Source organism: Artemia sp. Qi Xiang Cuo, chromosome 3 (assembly GCF_049724085.1).
Source record: "Artemia sp. Qi Xiang Cuo chromosome 3, ASM4972408v1, whole genome shotgun sequence".
In the NCBI taxonomy this organism is placed as follows: Eukaryota; Metazoa; Arthropoda; class Branchiopoda; order Anostraca; family Artemiidae; genus Artemia; species Artemia sp. Qi Xiang Cuo.
Window position 1 is genome coordinate 61,610,712 of NC_142796.1, and position 21,339 is coordinate 61,632,050.

Genomic DNA, 21,339 nt, shown 5'->3' on the forward strand with positions numbered 1-21,339 from the left:
GATAGGTTGTAAAACATTGAAAAAATCTTCCCAGATCTCAATTTGAGCTCTAGACCCTTTCCGGAAAGCTTCACTCGCCTAGCACAGCTTGACATACTTCAGACAACAAAATAATTCCTGAAAGTTTCGACTAATGTAGCACAAAACTTTTCCAAAATTACAAATCACATCTTCAGAATTCTTTTTTTTTCGGAATCACCTTTGTCGAAAAAAAAATATGTATAAAATCAATACAATTCTAATTCGTTTGAAATTTATTATTAAATGTTATACAATTCACCAGCCAACCCCTCCCCCCCCCCAGGAGTTGGATATACACCCTTACAGGTTTATTTGGCACTTAGCCTTTGAAAAGCAAAGCATTATTTACTTTACGGCTCTTACTTCTAGTGCATCTAATTTGAGTGACAAAAGAAAAAATATTTATCGTTCCAGTCGTTATAAAATGGAAATTTCTAGTTGCTGGAACTGCTTTAATAATCTTCCGAGTTGCTTCTGGACTACTAAGACATTCTCACTTCCGGCATAACTCCTGCAAAAAGCCGTTTCCAGAGACTTCTAAAATGTTACTTTCAATCCATTTGGCTTTTCAAGTGAAGTTAGTTCCAGCAAATTTTTGCTTGGAATAACTTACTTTTCTTTGAAGGTCAATGTGAAGAAAAAGGCAGGAGCAAACTGAATTCAAAGATTCTTGTTTCTTTAGAATATTATTAATATCCTCAAAACTTGGCTCGTGTCCAATTTATCTTGTAAGTCCTCCAAAGGTTAAATTTGATAGATTTGTTAAATTTATAATTGAGCTGAAAATTGGGAGGGTTTTGAGTTGTGAGCCATTCATTTCTTGACTTCTCATAAGACCAACAAGTAAAAGAACCTTTCGTCAACAAAGACAAATATATTTAATGAGCCACACCCCCTCTCTTCCCTACCACATACAGAAAAGCATAATAAATTACTCGGGCCGACCAAACCTAAATTTTATTTTGTACTTTTTCACTATAAATTACAATTTATACTGCTGTATCGATTAATAAAGCATTAGAAACCTTCAAAAATCTGCTTGTCAATCTATTATTGTTCAAATTAGTATATAGGGCCCATTTTCAAACTATATTGCTGCTCAACAATATAACTGTTAAAAGTTGTTTCTCGTTCTTCTTTAACAAGCGTCAAAAAAGAAAAAATTACATTTCTTATAAGGCAAATTTATATTTATTTTACGAGGACGCACCGAACAATATATAGAGATAAGTGATTACAATCAGTCTAGGAACTACGGCTTCAGAAATTGAATGTAATCCCTAAAGAGGGGTGATTTCATTTTATGAGGATGATCAAAGCCTTATCCAGTCGGGGCTAGGGTTCTTTAACCCCCCCCCCCTCAATATTTATGTCCAAATCGTTAAAATGTAAAAAATGCATTTGCAAAATTTATTATGTGTTTTTCGATCCTTTATATAAATACCAAGCCTTTTCTTTAAACAAGACAAATCATAGCTCAATACCTTTTACCTAATCAGAACGATAATGAGGCAAAAGAACCTGGCATTGTAATTGCGATGCCATGAAAGCATGTGGTGTATTGCCACAGTATAAACATAGTAAACCAAATAGTGGACTCCTTCAACTATTTCTATCCTCAAGTCCTCATGATTATGACCTTGTCCTCAGTACGCTAAAAAAAAATTTTAAACAGGTTGAATATTTACACTTGGTTTGTCGCGTGTTGTAGCGACCGAAAAGTTTTTCTCTTTTTTTTGACGAGTGAAATCAGACTTACATTAATGACAAGTCAGTCTTACAAGAAACACATGAATCCAATCGCCAGAAATATTTTATTTGTCTAGGTATTAAACAAAAAGCACCATTGAATTCCAATAACTAGGAATAAAATGGACGAGAGATAGTTTTAGGTGTAAATTGTTTTAGGTGCTCGTTTTGAGTGACTGCTGATCAAGCTGTACGAAAGGTATAGTTCAATCCTCTAAATAGCACTAAAATAAACGAGAGATAGTTTTCTGTACATATGGATTTAGGTGTTCGTTTGAGCGACTACTGATCAAGCTGCAACGAAAGGCGTCGTTTAATTCCACTAACTAGGACTAAAATGAACGAGAGATAGTTTTAGGCGTAAATGGATTTAGGTGTTCGTTTGACAGACTGCTGACCAAGCTGGACGAAAAGTGTCGTTCAATCCCCCTAACTAGGACTAAAACGAACGAGTAATAGTTTTAGGTGTAAATGGTTTTAGGTGCTCGTTTTGAGTGACTGCTGATCAAGCTGTACGAAAGGTACCGTTCAATCCCCTAACTAGGAATAAATAAACGTGAGATAGTTTTCTGTACAAATGGATTTAGGTGTTCGTTTGAGTGACAACTGATCAAGCTGTAACGAAAAGTGTCGTTCAATTCCACTAGCTAGGAATAAAATGAACAAGTGATAGTTTTAGGTATAAATGGTTTTAAATGCTCGTTTGTGCAACTGCTGATCAATCTACTCAAAAAGCACCATTAAATCACAATAACTACGAATAAAATGGACGAGAGATATATTTAGCTGTAAATAGTTTTAGGTGCTCGTTTGAGTGACTGCTGATCAAGGTGAACGAAAAGCGTCGTTGCATCCCCCTAACTAGGGCTAAAATGAATAAGAGATAATTTTAGGTATATGTGATTTTAAATGCTCGTTTGAGCAACTGCTGATCAATCTACTCAAAAAGCACCATTCAATCCCAATAACTAGGAATAAAATGAATGAGAGATAGTTATAGGTGTAAATGGTTTTAGGTGCTCGTTTGAGCAACTGCTGATCAATCTACTCAAAAAGCATCATTCAATTCCAATAGCTACGAATAAAATGGACGAGAGATAGTTTTAGGTGTAAATGGTTTTAGGCACTCGTTTAAGTGACTGCTCATCAAGGTGAATGAAAAGCGTCGTTCAATCCCCCTAACAAGAACTAAAATGAACGAGAGATATTTATAGGTGTAAATGGTTTTAGGTGCTCGTTTGAGCGACTGCTGATCAAGCTGTACAAAAAGCGTCGTTGAATCCCCCTAACTAGGACTAAAATCAATGAGAGATAGTTTTAGTTGTAAATGGTTTTAGGTGCTCGTTTGAGTGACTGCTGATCAAGCTACACTAAAAGCGCCATTCAATCCCACCAACTAGGAATAAAATGAACGAGAGATAGTTTTAGGTGTAAATGGTTTTAGGTGCTCGTTTGAGTGACTGCTGATCAAGGTGAGTGAAAAGCGTCGTTCAATCCCCCTAACAAAGACTAAAATGAACGAGAGATAGTTATAAGTGTAAATGGTTTTAGGTGCTCGTTTGAGCAACTGCTGATCAATCTACTCAAAAATCACCATTCAATCCCAATAACTAGGAATAAAATGGAAGAGAGATAGTTGTAGGTGTAAATGGTTTTAGGTGCTCCTTTGAGTGACTGCTGATCAAGGTGAATGAAAAGCGTCGTTCAATCCCCCTAACAAGGACTAAAATGAACGACAGATAGTTATAGGTGTAAATGGTTTTAGGTGCTCGTTTGAGTGTCTGCTGATCAAGCTGTACGAAAAGCGTCGTTGAATCCCCCTAACTAGGACTAAAATGAATGAGAGATAGTCTTAGGTGTAAATAGTTTTAGGTCCTCGTTTGAGTGTCTGCTGATCAAGCTACACAAAAAGTGCCATTAAATCCCACTAACGCGAAATAAAATGAACGAGAGATAGTTTTAGGTGTAAATGGTTTTAGGTGCTCGTTTGAGCGACTGCTGATCAAGCAACACAATAAGCACCATTCAATCCCACTAACTAGGACTAAAATGAATGAGAGATATTTTTAGGTGTAAATAGTTTTAGGGCTTGTTTGAGTGACTGCTGGTCAAGTTGTACGAAAAGCGTCGTTGAATCCCCCTAACTAGGACTAAAATGAATGAGAGATACTTTTAGGTGTAAATGGTTTTAGGTGCTCGTTAAAGTGACTGCTGATCAAGGTGAATGAAAAACGTCGTTCAATCCCCCTAACAAGGACTAAAATGAACGCGAGATAGTTTTGGGTGTAAATGGTTTTAGGTGCTCGTTTGAGTGACTGCTGATCAAGAAACACACTAAGCGCCATTCAATCCAACTAATTAGAAATAAAACGAACAAGAAATAGTTTTAGGTGTAAATGGTTTTAGGTGCTCGTTTGAGTGACTGCTGATCAAGCTACACAATAAGCGCCTTTCAATCAAACTAACTAGGAATAAAATGAACGAAAGATAGTTGTAGGTGTAAATGGTTTTAGGGCTCGTTTGAGTGACTGCTGGTCAAGCTACACAAAAAGCGCCATTCAATCCCATCAACTAGGAATAAAATGAACGAGAGATAGTTTTAGGTGTAGATGGTTTTAGGTGCTCGTTTGAGCGACTGCTGATCAAGCTACACAATAAGCGCCATTCAATCCCAAGAACTAGGAATAAAATGGAAGAGAGATAGTTGTAGGTGTAAATGGTTTTAGGTGCTCCTTTGAGTGACTGCTGATCAAGGTGAATGAAAAGCGTCGTTCAATCCCCCTCACTAGGACTAAAATGAACGACAGATAGTTATAGGTGTAAATGGTTTTAGGTGCTCGTTTGAGTGTCTGCTGATCAAGCTGTACGAAAAGCGTCGTTGAATCCCCCTAGTTTTAGGTGTAAAAGGTTTTAGGTGCTCGTTTGAGCGACTGCTGATCAAGCTACACAAAAAGCGCCATTCAATTAAACTGACTAAGAATAAAATGAACGAGAGATAGTTTTAGGTGTAAATGGTTTCAGGTGCTCGTTTGATCAACTGCTGATCAATCTACTCAAAAAGCACTATTCAATCCCAATAACTAGGAATAAAATAGACGATGGATAGTTTTAGGTGTAAATGGTTTTAAGTGCTCGTTTGAGTGACTGCTGATCGAGCTACACAAAAAGTACAATTCAACCCAACTATTTAGGAATATAATGAACGAGAGATAGTTTTAGGTGTAAATGGTTTTAGGTGCTCGTTTGAGTGACTGCTGATCAAGGTGAATGAAAAGCGTCGTTCAATCCCCCTAACAAGGACTAAAATGAACGAGAGATAGTTATAGGTGTAAGTGGTTTTAGGTGCTCGTTTGAGCGACTGCTGATAAAGCTGTACGAAAAGCTTCGTTGAATCCCCCTAACTAGGACTAAAATGAATAAGAGATAGTTTTAGGTATAAATGGTTTTAAATGCTCGTTTGAGCGACTGCTGATCAAGCAACACAATAAGCGCCATTCAATCCCACTTACTAGAAATAATATGAACGAGAAATAGTTTTAGGTGTAAATGGTTTTAGGTGCTCGTTTGAGTGACTGCTGATCAAGCTACACGAAAAGTGCCATTCAATCCCACTAACTAGGAATAAAAAGAACGAGAGATAGTTTTAGGTGTAAATGGTTTTAGGTGCTCGTTTGAGCGACTGCTGATCAAGCTACACAATAAGCGCCTTTCAATCAAACTAACTAGGAATAAAATGAACGAGAGATATTTGTAGGTGTAAATGGTTTTAGGTGCTCGTTTGAGCAACTGCTGATCAATCTACTCAAAAAGCACCATTTAATTCCAATAACTAGGAATAAAATGTACGAGAGATAGTTTTAGGTGTAAATGGTTTTAGGTGCACGTTTGAGTAACTGCTGATCAAGCTACACAAAAAGCACAATTCTACCCAACTATCTAGGAATATAATGAACGAGAGATAGTTATAGGTGTAAATGATTTTAGGTGCTCGTTTGAGCAACTGCTGATTAATCTACTCAAAAAGCACCATTCAATCCCAATAACTAGGAATAAAATGGACGAGAGATAGTTTTAGGTGTAAATGGTTTTAGGTGCTCGTTTGAGCGACTGCTGATATAGCTGTACGAAAAGCGTTGTTGAATCCCCCTAACTAGGACTAAAATGAACGAGATATAGTTTTAGGTGTAAATGGTTTTAGGTGCTCGTTTGAGCGACTGCTGATCAAAAAACACAATAAGCGCCATTCAATCCCACTAACTAGAAATAAAATGAACGAGAAATAGTTTTAGGTGTAAATGGTTTTAGGTGCTCGTTTGAGTGACTGCTGATCAAGTTACGCAAAAAGCGCCTTTCAATCCCACTAACTAGGAATAAAATGAACGAGAGATAGTTTTAGGTGTAAATGGTTTTAGGTGCTCGTTTGAGCACTGCTGATCAATCTACTCAAAAAGCACCATTCTATCCCAATAACTAGGAATAAAATGGACGAGAGATAGTTTTAGGTGTAAATTGTTTTAGGTGCTCGTTTGAGTGAGTGCTGATCAAGGTGAATGAAAAGCGTCGTTCAATCTCCCTAACAAGGACTAAAATGAATGAGAGATAGTTTTAGGTGTAAATAGTTTTAGGTGCTCGTTTGAGTGACTGCTGGTCAAGCTACACAAAAAGCGCCATTTAATCCCACTAACTAGAAATAAAATGAACGAGAGATAGTTTTAGGTGTAAATGGTTTTAGGTAAGTTTTTAGGTGTAAGTTTTAGGTGTAAATGGTTTTAGGTGCTCGTTTGAGTGACTGCTGATCAATCTACTCAAAAAGCACCATTCTATCCCAATAACTAGGAATAAAATGGACGAGAGATAGTTTTAGGTGTAAATTGTTTTAGGTGCTCGTTTGAGTGAGTGCTGATCAAGGTGAATGAAAAGCGTCGTTCAATCTCCCTAACAAGGACTAAAATGAATGAGAGATAGTTTTAGGTGTAAATAGTTTTAGGTGCTCGTTTGAACTACTGCTGATGAAGCAACACAATAAGCACCATTCAATCCCACTAATAAGGACTAAAATGAACGAGAGATAGGTTTAGGTGTAAATGGTTTTAGGTGCTCGTTTGAACTACTGCTGATGAAGCAACACAATAAGCACCATTCAATCCCACTAATAAGGAATAAAATGAAAGAGAAATACTTAGGTGTAAATGATTTTAGGTACTCGTTTGAGCGACTGTTGATCAAGTAACACAATAAGCACCATTCAATAACACTTTCTAGGAATAAAATGAACGAGAGATAGTTTTAGGTTTAAATGAATCTAGGTGCTCGTCTGAGTGACTGCTGATCAAGTTACACAAAAAGCACCATTCAATCCCACTAACTAGGAATAAAATGAACGAGAGATAGTTTTAGGTGTAAATGGTTTTAGGTGCTCGTTTGAGTGACTGTTCATCAAGCTACAGAAAAAGCAAAATTCGACCCAATTAACAAGGAACAAAATAAAATGAACGAGAGATAGTATTAGGTGTAAATTGTTTTAGGTGCTCGTTTGAGTGAGTGCTGATCAAGGTGAATGAAAAGCGTCGTTCAATCTCCCTAACAAGGACTAAAATGAATGAGAGATAGTTTTAGGTGTAAATAGTTTTAGGTGCTCGTTTGAGTGACTGCTGGTCAAGCTACACAAAAAGCGCCATTTAATCCCACTAACTAGAAATAAAATGAACTAGAGATAGTTTTAGGTGTAAATGGTTTTAGGTAAGTTTTTAGGTGTAAGTTTTAGGTGTAAATGGTTTTAGATGCTCGTTTGAGTGACTGCTGATCAAGGTGAGTGAAAAACGTCGTTCAATCCCCCTAACAAGGAATAAAATGAACGCGAGAAAATTTTAGGTGTAAATAATTTTAGGTGCTCGTTTGAGCGACTGTTGATCAAGCAACACAATAAGCGCCATTCAATCCCACCAACTAGAAATAAAATGAACGAGAAATAGTTTTAGGTGTAAATGATTTTAAGTGCTCGTTTGAGCAACTGCTGATCAATCTACTCAAAAATCACCATTCAATCCCAATAACTAGGAATAAAATGGACGAGAGATAGTTGTAGGTGTAAATGGTTTTAGGTGCTCGTTTGAGTGACTGCTGATAAAGGTGAATGAAAAGCGTCGTTCAATCCCCCTAACAAGGACTAAAATGAACGACAGATAGTTATAGGTGTAAATGGTTTTAGGTGCTTATTTGAGTGACTGTTGATCAAGCTACACAAAAAGCGCCATTCAATCCCACTAACTAGAAATAAAATGAACGAGAGATAGGTTTAGGTGTAAATGGTTTTAGGTGCTCGTTTGAACTACTGCTGATGAAGCAACACAATAAGCACCATTCAATCCCACTAACTAGGAATAAAATGAAAGAGAAATACTTAGGTGTAAATGATTTTAGGTACTCGTTTGAGCGACTGTTGATCAAGTAAAACAATAAGCACCATTCAATAACACTTTCTAGGAATAAAATGAACGAGAGATAGTTTTAGGTTTAAATGAATCTAGGTGCTCGTTTGAATGACTGCTGATCAAGTTACATAATAAGCACCATTCAATCCCACTAACTAGGAATAAAATGAACGAGAGATAGTTTTAGGTGTAAATGGTTTTAGGTGCTCGTTTGAGCGACTGTTCACCAAGCTACAGAAAAAGCGAAATTCGACCCAACTAACAAGGAACAAAATAAAATGAACGAGAGATAGTTTTAGGTGTAAATTGTTTTAGGTGCTCGTTTGAGTGACTGCTGATCAAGCTGTACGAAAAACTTCGTTCAACCCCCCCTAACTAGGACTAAAATGAACGAAAGATAGTTTTAGGTGTAAATAGTTCTAGGTGCTCGTTTGAGTGACTGCTGATCAAGCAACACAATAAGCACCTTTCAATCCCACTAACTAGGAATAAAATGAACGAGAAATAGTTTTAGGTGTAAATGGTTTTAGGTACTCGTTTGAGCGACTGTTGATCAAGTAACACAATAAGAAACATTCAATCACACTAACTAGGAATAAAATGAACGAGAGGTAGTTTTAAGTGTAAATGATTCTAGGTGCTCGTTTGAGTGACTGCTGATCAAGTTACACAATAAGCGCCATTCAATCCCACGAACTAGGAATAAAATGAACGAGAGATAGTTTTAGGTGTAAATGGTTTTAGGTGCTCGTTTGAGCGACTGTTGATCAAGCTACAGAAAAAGCAAAATTCAACCCAACTAACAAGGAACAAAATAAAATGGACGAGAGATAGTTTTAGGTGTAAGTTGTTTTAGGTGCTCATTTGAGTGACTGCTGATCAAGCTGTACGAAAGGTTTCGTTCAATCCCCCCTAACAAGGACTGAAATGAACGAGGGATAGTTTTAGGTGCAAATGGGTATAGGTGCTCGTGTGAGTGACTGTTGATCAAGCTGTACGAAAAGTGTCGTTCAACCACCCTAACTAGGACTAAAATGAACGAGAGATAGTTGTAGGTGTAAATGGTTTTAGGTGCTCGTTTGAGCTACTGCTGATCAAGCCACACAAAAAGCACAATCCAATACCACTAACTAGGAATAAAATGAACGAGAGACATTTTTAGGTGTAAAAGGTCTTAGGTGCTTGTTTGAGCGACAGCTGATCAAGCTACACAAAAAGCGCAATTCAATACCACTAACTAGGAATAAAATGAACGAGAGATAAGTTTCGGTGTAAATAGTTTTAGGTGCTCGTTTGAGCGACTGCTTATCAAGCTGTACGAAAAGTGCCATTCAATCCTACTAACTAGGAATAAAATTAACGGGAGACAGGTTTCGGTGTAAATAGTTTTAGGTGCTCGTTTCAGCGACTGCTTATCAAGCTATGCGAAAGGCGCCATTCAATCCCACCAACTAGGAATAAAATGAACGAGAGATAGTTTTAGGTGTAAATGGTTTTAGGTGCTCGTTTGAGTGACTGCTGATCAAGGTGAGTGAAAAGCGTCGTTCAATCCCCCTAACAAAGACTAAAATGAACGAGAGATAGTTATAAGTGTAAATGGTTTTAGGTGCTCGTTTGAGCAACTGCTGATCAAGCTGTACGAAAAGCGTCGTTGAATCCCCCTAACTGGGACTAAAATGAATGAGAGATAGTTTCAGGTGTAAATGGTTTTAGGGGCTTCTTTGAGTGACTGCTTTTCAAGCTACACAAAAAGCGCCAGTTAATCCCACTAACTAGAAATAAAATGAACGAGAGATAGTTTTAGGTGTAAATGGTTTTAGGTAAGTTTTTAGGTGTAAGTTTTAGGTCTAAATGGTTTTAGGTGCTCGTTTGAGTGACTCCTGATCAAGGTGAATGAAAAACGTCGTTCAATCCCCCTAACAAGGACTAAAATGAACGCGAGATAATTATAGGTGTAAATGGTTTTAGGTGCTCGTTTGAGTGACTGCTGATCAAGAAACACACTAAGCGCCATTCAATCCCACTAACTAGAAATAAAATGAAGGAGAAATAGTTTTAGGTGTAAATGGTCTTAGGTGCTCGTTTGAGCAACTGCTGATAAATCTACTCAAAAATCACCATTCAATCCCAATAACTAAGAATAAAATGGAAGAGAGATAGTTGTAGGTGTAAATGGTTTTAGGTGCTCCTTTGAGTGACTGCTGATCAAGGTGAATGAAAAGCGTCGTTCAATCCCCCTAACAAGGACTAAAATGAATGAGATAGTTTTAGGTGTAAATGGATTTAGGTGCTCGTTTGAGTGACTGCTGATCAAGCAACACAATAAGCACCATTCAATCCCACTAACTAGGACTAAAATGAACGAGAGATAGTTTTAAGTGTAAATGGTTTTAGGTGCTCGTTTGAGCGACTGCTGATCAAGCAACACAATATAGCACCATTCAATCCCACTAACTAGGACTAAAATAAACGAGAGATAGTTTTAGATGTAAATGGTCTTAGGTGCTCGTTTGAGCAACTGCTGATCAATCTACTCAAAAATCACCATTCAATCCCAATAACTAGGAATAAAATGGAAGAGAGATAGTTGTAGGTGTAAATGGTTTTAGGTGCTCCTTTGAGTGACTGCTGATCAAGGTGAATGAAAAGCGTCGTTCAATCCCCCTAACAAGGACTAAAATGAATGAGAGATAGTTTTAGGTGTAAATGGTTTTAGGTGCTCGTTTGAGCGACTGCTGATCAAGCTACACAATAAGCACCAGTCAATCAAACTAACTAGGAATAAAATGAACGAGAGATAGTTGTATGTGTAAATGGTTTTAGGTGCTCGTTTGAGCAACTGCTGATCAATCTACTCAAAAAGCACCATTTAATTCCAATAACTAGGAATAAAATGGACGAGAGATAGTTTTAGGTGTAAATGGTTTTAGGTGCACGTTTGAGTAACTGCTGATCAAGCTACACAATAAGCGCCAGTCAACCCGACTATCTAGGAATATAATGAACGAGAGATAGTTATAGGTGTAAATGATTTTAGGTGCTCGTTTGAGCGACTGTTGATCAAGCAACACAATAAGCGCTATTCAATCCCACCAACTAGAAATAAAATGAACGAGAAAAAGTTTTAGGTGTTAATGATTTTAGGTGCTCGTTTGAGCAACTGCTGATCAATCTACTCAAAAATCACCATTCCATCCCAATAACTAGGAATAAAATGGACGAGAGATAGTTGTAGGTGTAAATGGCTTTAGGTGCTCGTTTGAGTGACTGCTGATCAAGGTGAATGAAAAGCGTCGTTCAATCCCCCTAACAAGGACTAAAATGAACGACAGATAGTTATAGGTGTAAATGGTTTTAGGTGCTCGTTTGAGCGACTGCTGATCAAGCTGTACGGAGATAGTTTTAGGTGTAAATGGTTTTAGGTGCTTGTTTGAGTGACTGCTGGTCAAGCTACACAAAAAGCGCCATTCAATCCCACTAACTAGAAATAAAATGAACGAGAGATAGGTTTAGGTGTAAATGGTTTTAGGTGCTCGTTTGAACTACTGCTGATCAAGCAACACAATAAGTACCATTCAATCCCACTAACGAGGAATAAAATTAACGAGAAACACTTAGGTGTAAATGATTTTAGGTACTCGTTTGAGCGACTGTTGATCAAGTAACACAATAAGCACCATTCAATAACACTAACTAGGAATAAAATTAACGAGAGATAGTTTTAGGTGTAAATGAATCTAGGTGCTCGTTTGAGTGACTGCTGATCAAGTTACATAATAAGAACCATTCAATCCCACTATCTAGGAATAAAATGAACGAGAGATAGTTTTAGGTGTAAATTGTTTTAGGTGCTCGTTTGAGCAACTGCTGATCAATCTACTCAAAAATCACCATTCCATCCCAATAACTAGGAATAAAATGGACGAGAGATAGTTGTAGGTGTAAATGGCTTTAGGTGCTCGTTTGAGTGACTGCTGATCAAGGTGAATGAAAAGCGTCGTTCAATCCCCCTAACAAGGACTAAAATGAACGACAGATAGTTATAGGTGTAAAGGGTTTTAGGTGCTCGTTTGAGCGACTGCTGATCAAGCTGTACGGAGATAGTTTTAGGTGTAAATGGTTTTAGGTGCTCGTTTGAGTGACTGCTGATCAAGCTACACAAAAAGTGCCATTCAATCCCACTAACTAGTAATAAAATGAACGAGAGATAGTTTTAGGTGTAAATGGTTTTAGGTGCTCGTTTGAACTACTGCTGATCAAGCAACACAATAAGTACCATTCAATCCCACTAACTAGGAATAAAATGAACGAGAAACACTTATGTGTAAATGATTTTAGGTACTCGTTTTAGCGACTGTTGATCAAGTAACACAATAAGCACCATTCAATAACACTAACTAGGAATAAAATTAACGAGAGATAGTTTTAGGTGTAAATGAATGTAGGTGCTCGTTTGAGTGACTGCTGATCAAGTTACATAATAAGCACCATTCAATCCCACTAACTACGAATAAAATGAACGAGAGATAGTTTTAGGTGTAAATTGTTTTAGGTGCTCGTTTGAGCGACTGTTCACCAAGCTACAGAAAAAGCAAAATTCGACCCAACTAACAAGGAACAAAATAAAATGAACGAGAGATAGTTTTAGGTGTAAATTGTTTTAGGTGCTCGTTTGAGTGACTGCTGATCAAGCTGTACGAAAAGCTTCGCTCAACCCCCCTAACTAGGACTAAAATGAACGAAAGATAGTTTTAGGTGTAAATGGGTATAGGTGCTCGTGTGAGTGACTGCTGATCAAGCTGTACGAAAAGCGTCGTTTAACCACACTAACTAGGACTAAAATGAACGAGCGATAGTTGCAAAAAGCACCATTCAATCCCACTAACTAGGAATAAAATGGACGAGAGATAGTTTTAGGTGTAAATGGTTTTAGGTACTCGTTTGAGCGACTGTTGATCAAGTAACACAATAAGCACCATTCAATCACACTAAATAGGAATAAAATGAACGAGAGGTAGTTTTAGGTGTAAATGATTCTAGGTGCTCGTTTGAGTGACTTCTGATCAAGTTACACAATAAGCGCCATTCAATCCCACTAACTAGGAATAAAATGAACGAGAGATAGTTTTAGGTATAAATAGTTTTAGGTGCTCGTTTGAGCGACTGTTGATCAAGCTACAGAAAAAACAAATTCAACCCAACTAACAAGGAACAAAATAAAATGGACGAGAGATAGTTTTAGGTGTAAATTGTTTTAGGTGCTCGTTTGAGTGACTGCTGATCAAGCTGTACGAAAGGTGTCGTTCAATCCCCCCTAACAAGGACTGAAATGAACGAGAGATAGTTTTAGGTGCAAATGGGTATAGGTGCTCGTGTGAGTGACTACTGATCAAGCTGTACGAAAAGCGTCGTTCAACCACACTAACTAGGACTAAAATGAACCAGAGATAGTTGTAGGTGTAAATGGTTTTAGGTGCTCGTTTGAGCGACTGCTGATCAAGCTACACAAAAAGCACAATCCAATACCACTAACTAGGAATAAAATGAACGAGAGACAGTTTTAGGTGTAAAAGGTCTTAGGTGCTTGTTTGAGCGACAGCTGATCAAGCTACACAAAAAGCGCAATTCAATACCACTAACTATTAATAAAATGAACGAGAGATAAGTTTCGGTGTAAATAGTTTTAGGTGCTCGTTTGAGCGACTGCTTATCAAGCTGTACGAAAAGTGCCATTCAATCCCACTAACTAGGAATAAAATTAACGAGAGACAGGTTTCGGTGTAAATAGTTATAGGTGCTCGTTTGAGCGACTGCTTATCAAGCTATACGAAAGGCGCCATTCAATCCCACTAACTAGGAATAAAATGAAGGAGAGACAGTTTTCGGTGTAAATGACATTAGGAGCTTGTTTGAGGGACTACTCATTAAGCTGCAGGAAAAGCGTCGTTCAATTCCCCTAACTAGGAATAAAATGAATGAGAGATAGGTTTCGGTGTAAATAGTTTTAGGCGCTCGTATGAGCGACTGCTTATCAAGCTATACGAAAAGCGCCATTAAATCCCACTAACTAGGAATAAATTGAACGAGAGATGGTTTTCGGTGTGAATGGTTTTAGGTGCTCGTTTGAGTGACTACTGATAAAGCTGAACGAAAGGCGTCATTCATTCCCCCTAACTAGGACTAAAATGAACGAGAGACAGGTTTCGGTGTAAATAGTTTTAGGTGCTCGTTGTAGCGACTGCTGTTCAAGCTCTACGAAAGGCGTCGTTCAATCTCCTAACTAAGACTAAAATAAACGAGAGATAGGTTTCGGTGCAAATAGTTTTAGGTGCTCGTTTGAGCGACTGCTTATCAAGCTATACGAAAAGTGCCATTCAGTCCCACTAACTAGGAATAAACTGAACGAGAGATAAGTTCCGGTGTAAATAGTTTAGGTTCTCGTTTGAGCGCTTGCTCATCAAGCTCTACGAAAAGCGTCGTTCAATCCCCCTAACTAGGAATAAAATTAACGATAGATAGTTTTCGGTATAAATGGTTTAAAGCACTCGCCTGAGCGGCTACTGATCAAGCTGTACGAAAAGCGTCCTTCAATGACACTACTAGTACTAAAATGAAAGAGAGACTAAGATGGCTGAGTCAAGTTTTAAAGGTTGATCCGTTGTCGAAAATCGTTGTTGTTGGCAATTCCGCTGAGGCGAAATAGAATGCAGGAGGTCCCCTCATGGGGTGACAAGAGGACACAATAAAAAACAATATAACGTAACAGGATGGAGTAAAGTGATAATCTGATACAATGGGATGGCAATGGACCTTGCAGGTCTCAGGTTACGCTGAGTTGTTAGTAGAGTAACTGTGAAGATATTTATTAGTTAATTAACAATTGCAGGAGATGGTTCATCCTTTGACGTCAGCAACATTGCATATTAGTTATAAATTAAAGCCAGACTCTCAAGAAAGAACAACAGTCTTGGGGCTGCTTACAGAGCTACAAGCATTCAAAGAACAGCTACATCATATTTCAAAAGAAGCTAAAGGAAATCCTGAAAATTTCGCAGAAACTCATCAGAATTTGCTGGCAAAACAGGTTGGTAAAAAACTTATTTTAATTTCAAACATCCACGATTATTTGTTCATTTTAAAGCCGCGTAGAAGTATCATTTTTTTTTTCGGTTGTACACATATCCAGAGATCGTAATTTATTTACTTTTTATTACCACAATGCGGAAAGCTTTCGATTCTTGCGTAATCATTGTATATCTATAATCTAAGGCTGCAAAAACTTACTGTGCAATTACTACTACTACTAACAACTCACTGCAGTATTAAGCCACCTGAAGCCATCACAGATGCGCAACCCCCTCCTCCAGCTGAATTTATTCAGATCTTCATTCTTCACCGACAAACACAGTCTTTGACAATCTCTTATCCTTCATCCTTAAAACACGTTCGAGCCATCTCAACATTTCTTTCATTATTGCCCTAAAAGATGGAATCGAATCATATTTTTCGTATATTTTGTTGTTTAACTTACGTTCAGTTAAACAGGAACCTAAAACTATAGTTTGAAAATTCCTTTAGAAAAATATTTAACAAATATCCTCTGCCTTTCAAAGTGTCTTCGTTCAGAACCATACTTGAAATCTGCCATTACAGTAGCTTCCAATATTCTAATCTTTATCGCAAACATTCCTTCCTATGATTTCAAGCTTTTTTCAGCTACTGAAAAAAAAGCACCCTGGCTCTTTTCTATTCCACCCCTTTCATCTTCGCTACATCTAATATCTTTATTAATAATACCACCCAGGTAAATAAAGCTATCCACTTGATTGATCTTCTCCGTACCCAGCATCACCTCTGTAAGAGAGTTTTATCTTTCCATTTGATAGTATGCTCTTCCATACCCGTTGCCGTGTTCCTTAGTAAAAAGTTGATCAAAATAATCCACTTTAAAGGTAATAGACACAACACTTCCTTTCTCCAGATTCAGTATCCCCTAAAATGCTAGTCAGTATGGGATGTTAGAATTTTTGCTCGATAAAGGGCTGGACAACAAGAGTATTTATTGCCGGAGAATCCAAACGCTAAGGAATGGGCATCCTTTACCTATCTGAAACGAGAGTGAATGACACGCCCGAAGATGAGCTTGTCTTTACTCCTGATGGACAGGACTCCTTTCAGTTCTTTAATTCCGGTCCAAACGATGGTTCGAATCAAGCCAGTGTAGGACTTCTCCTTAAGAACAGAGCCGCAATCAGCCTCCTTGAATGACTAACTCTAGGGTATCTTCTGGCGATTAGGTATGGCCCACCTTAAGAGCCACTTGTTCAACATCCCTGTCAATGTCACATATGCTCCCACAAGAATTTCTGAAGAATATGCAATAGAAGTTATATGATAATTCTTCTAGTTATAGATGTCAAGTTATATATGACAAGTAAACAGAGTTAGTTAGATTCAGGTCTATGTGTTTACCCTCCAAAAAATTATCCCCCGCCCCACCCAGGAAATTCCCCAGGAACTTCAGAAAATATTCATTCTATCAAAAATTGAGAGTTCTAGTCTTTTTTCATTAGGCGAAATTCAATGGAGACCAGCCAGCCCCTGTGCTAAAACTGTTTTTGATATCTGGTCCTTTTGTTATCCATTAGGACATCTGATCGAATTTTGAGGTACCTATTTTGTACTTTCTCTTTGGATGCTCAATTTTGCGTGTGGGAGATTTTCCGTGAGGGGAGTTTCTCTTGGAAATTTTCTGGGGGTGAGTACTTTCCGGGGACTATTTTCCGCAGAGAGAAATTTGTCGGGGGGTATTTTCCATGGGATGGGATAAACACTGGCTCCCATTAGATCCATACCAAGGTGTGATCTTCTGATCATTACAGACAAATTTAACGCCCACGTTGGTAACCGTGAAATTTACAATGAAAGAGCTGTAGACAAATTTTCATTCAACGATAGATGCTAGGGAGGGAGAAGACTCGTGAAGATTACTCAACTGCAAAACCTAGTCATAGCCAATACACTTTTCAAGCACAAACCACTGCACAGGATTACCTGGAGATCTAGAGATAGAATGATATGATCTCGACTTGACTGCGTTCTAATATCTGGTCAGTGGAGAAGCTCCATCATAAAATAGAGCCCTCAGAGGCACTAACACTAGCAACAAAAAAGGTTCCGACGACACACTGGTGAAGAGTCTTTTCTAGCCCTCAAACTAGTAGCGCGAAAAAGAGTTATTCATTCTCAAAGGTACGATGTAGTGTGCCTCGAAGACAAACAAATTCTGGAACAATTCTGCTTATAACTTTCTAATCGGTTCAGCATCCTAGCTCTGGAAGATTCCAATAGTCCAGCGAGCGATATCGAGGACAAATGAAAGTCAATCAAAGAAAATACATAAAGAGGCAGCCAAAATGATCCTTGGGAGAAGAAAACAGAACGCAAAAATGGATGCCTGATGATATTATGAAACTGGCATCGAAAAAGCAACAGCTGGGAAACAATAGGACGTCGTCTGACTTCAAGGACCCCAAGAAGCAATGCCCGTAAGCAGCTCGCCATGACCGTCAGAGATATGGGGATCAAATGGCAATTAATATGGTAAAGACCATACGGCACACAGATTCAAGAAAACTTTACCAGTTTCTCAAAGAGACCTCTGTTAAAAATTATAACATTTGACTGCGAAAAGAAGCAATTATAGTACCATTCTTACGCGTAAGAACGATATCAAAGAAATTTGGATGTCTCATTTTCAAAAATTATTTAATTCTACAGGATCTGCAGCAACCCTTCAATATCAACAATCAACAGCTCTCTTAAACCACCCGGTATCGAACAGGGAGCTAGTCAGCATACTACGGTATATCCCTCATTACCAAAGCAGCGAAGATCTTTGCTATTGTACTCCTGGATAGTTTCAGATCTATAAGAAACTCGACAAACCAACCACATCAAGCTGGATTCAGAACAGGTATGGGATTTGTTTATCAGCTCTTAACGCTAAGACGGATCTTCAAACAAAGAAACATCAGCAAACAACAACAGCTGTGTTCATCAGTTTTGTCATGGCATTCGGCTCGGCTGTACGTTATGGGATTTGGATGGTAATGCTGGAAGAGGGAGTACCACCCAAGATCGTTCATCTGATCCATGCATATAAGAAACATACACAAGCCTGCATCCAAGTCAACAGGGAGTTGTTGTCTTCGTTTCATATTGAATCTGGTTTGAGACAAGGTTGTACAAGGTCTCTCCCCAGAGCTTTCCAACTTTGTAATTGACTAGATTTTGTGGAAAGCCATGCAAGACTTCGTTGGAATTAACTCGAGCCTAGAATTCAAGGTCACTGATTTATAAAAAAGTAGACGATGTCTTGCTGCTAGGCAGTTCTTTCCTGGAAGCGCTGGACATCTTCCATAGAGAGTCTGTAGTAGACTATGGGTATGAAGATCAGCATCGAGAAGACAAAAGGGATGACAAACGATAAACCTTACTCACCTCTAATATTAAAACAGTGCCAGATTGAGCTTTTTGATCATTTAAATACTTTGGTTCAATCACAGACATTAATAGTGGATGAAGTGATGAATTCAGCGCCTACATATCAGCAGACTCCTCAGTCCTTTCACAACTGCGTGGACGGCTCAGGAAAAGGAGAGAGATTATTATCATAGGCAGCGCAATAGCGCTGCCTAAGTAAAGAACGATGTTGGCTGTTTTCTTTTTTTTTATTGGTTGGTTTTAGACCAGGGCACTTCATATCGAAGGAGCTTTCGTAGAAACTTCGAAAAGGGCTCATTCGATTGGAAATTGGGGCTAGTGCCCTTTTTAATAGTCGAAAGTGATCGGACGGCAACTACCCCCTCCCTCCTCACGCCCACTATTTCCCCAAACACATCCAATCAAAATTTTGAGATAGCCATTTTGTTCAACATAGTTCAAAAATCTGGAAATTAGTTCTTTGAGGAGGACACTCCCCCCTCAGCCGTCAGGGCCAGGGTTTGAAGTTATGCCCTGGGGGCATATAGTAGAAAGTAATTGGTGGGTAAATAACTCCCCTCTCACGCCCACCACTTCCCCAAACACATCCAATTAAAATTTTGAGTTAGCCATTTTTTCAACGTAGTTTAAAATTCTGTAAATTAGGTCCTTAAGGATGACACCCCCCCCCCCCATGCAGCCCTTAGGGTAAGGGTTGTAAACTATGTCCTGGGGGCATATATGACTTTTATAGAAAGCGTTGTTGTAGAAACTTCAAAAGGGGCTCATTCGATAGAAAATTGAGAGGGCTAGTGCCCTTATTAAAAGTCAAAATCGATCGAAGGGCAAAGGCCCCCCACGCCCATCATTTCCCCAAACACTTCCGATCAATATTTCAATATAGCCATTTTCTTGAACGTAGTTTAAGGATCTGGAAATTATATCTTTGAGTGTGACAACCCCCCACAGCCCTCACTGCTAAGGGTGTAAATTGTGCCCTGGGGGCATATAAGGTTTGTTATAGAAAGTGTTGTCGTAAAAATTTATAAAAGGGCTCATTTGATTTTAGGGCTATTGCCTTTTTAATATTCGAAAGTAATCGGAGGGAGAATACACCCCCCACGCCAATCATTTCCCCAAACATTTCCGAACAACATTTTTATAAGGCCATTTTATTGAACGTGGTTGAAAGTTCTGGAAATTAGATCTTTGAGGATGACACCCCTCCCTCAGCCCTCTGGGTAAGGGTTGCAAGTTATGCCCTGGGGGCATATAAGGTTTTTATAGAAAGGGTTGTCGTAAAAACTTCAAAAAAGGCTTATTCGATCGGAAATTGAGAGAGCTAGTGCCCTTAAAAAATAGTCAAAAACGATCGAAGGGCGAATGCCCCCCCCCATGCCCCTCATTTCGCCAAACACTTCCGATCAACATTTTTTGATATTGTCATTTTGTTGAATGTAGTTTAAGGGTCTGAAAATGATGCCTATGAGTATGACAACCCCCCCCCCCCAGAAGCCCTCACTGTTAAGGTTGTAAGTTATGCCCTGGGGGCATATAAGGTTTTTATAGAAAGTGTTGTCGTAAAAACTTCAAAAAGGGCTCATTCGATTGGAAATTGAGAGGGCTATTGCCTTTTTAATAGTCGAATGCAATCAGAGGGAGAATACCCCCCCCCCACGCCAATCATTTCCCCAAACATTTCTGATCAACATTGTGATATGAAAATTTTGTTCAACGTGGTTATAAGGTCTGGAAATTATTTCTTTGAGGATAGCAAATCCCACCGGCCCTAAGGGCAAGGGTTGTAAGTTATGCCTTGGGGTCATATAAGCCTTTTATAGAAAGCATGGTCATATAAACTTAGAAAGGAGCTCATTGTATTGGTAAACAGATGCTCTCATGCTCTTTTTAAGAGTCAAAGTGATCCTAGGGAAGCTACCCCCCCCACACACACACACACTTCGTATTGTCCCGAAATGCATCTAATAGAAATTTGAGATAGCCATTCTATTCAAAATAGTCTAAATATCACATAACAAAGCTTTTTGGCTTGAAACAAATCCCAGAGATTAGGGGCAAGGGTTGTAAGTTATGCCCAGGGGTATTTAAGGTTTTTATGGAAGGGATGGTTGTTTAACTTTAGAAGAGGCTCACCCCTTTTCCCTGAAAAAGACTGTCAATATAAAACGAGCCGAAATTAATTAAAAAAACTTTTCCACACAATAAGTTTTTCAAAAAAAAAGTAAAGAACTTCATTAAACCAAAAATAAACGAAAATAGGATCAAATAATCTACCAAGCATACAACTACTACAAATCATTATCAATAAACAAATGAAACCCAAAACAAACAGAAATCAAAATAAATAACAGAGTCAAACTCAAAACGAGCTGAAATTAATATGAGTAGGGTTCTATACCCCTATGCTTTTTAAAAGCCAGAATATAATTTGTACTTCACTGAAAAAAATTCTTTTAAGTGTTTTCATTTTTATGACTTTAAGAAATCAAAAATTAATTAAGAATTTAAGGAATATATATCAGCATATGTATAATAAACTGACATTGCATATTTTTTCAGTAAATTCATTTGAATTTTTTTCAGTAAAGTACAAAACGAGCTGAAATTAATATGAGTAGGGTTCTATACCCCT

General features: G+C 38.2%; 1 protein-coding gene across 1 annotated transcript in view; it reads left to right on the plus strand.

The window, feature by feature from the left end:
* The window catches only part of LOC148954372 (uncharacterized), a 250,965-nt gene that overhangs the window by 213,422 nt on the left and 16,204 nt on the right, over window positions 1–21,339 (plus strand). Inside the window, exon 8 of the mRNA XM_089086256.1 lies at window positions 15,088–15,285. Coding sequence (XP_088942382.1) covers window positions 15,088–15,285 — 198 coding nt within the window. The remainder of the gene's footprint in view (window positions 1–15,087; window positions 15,286–21,339) is intronic.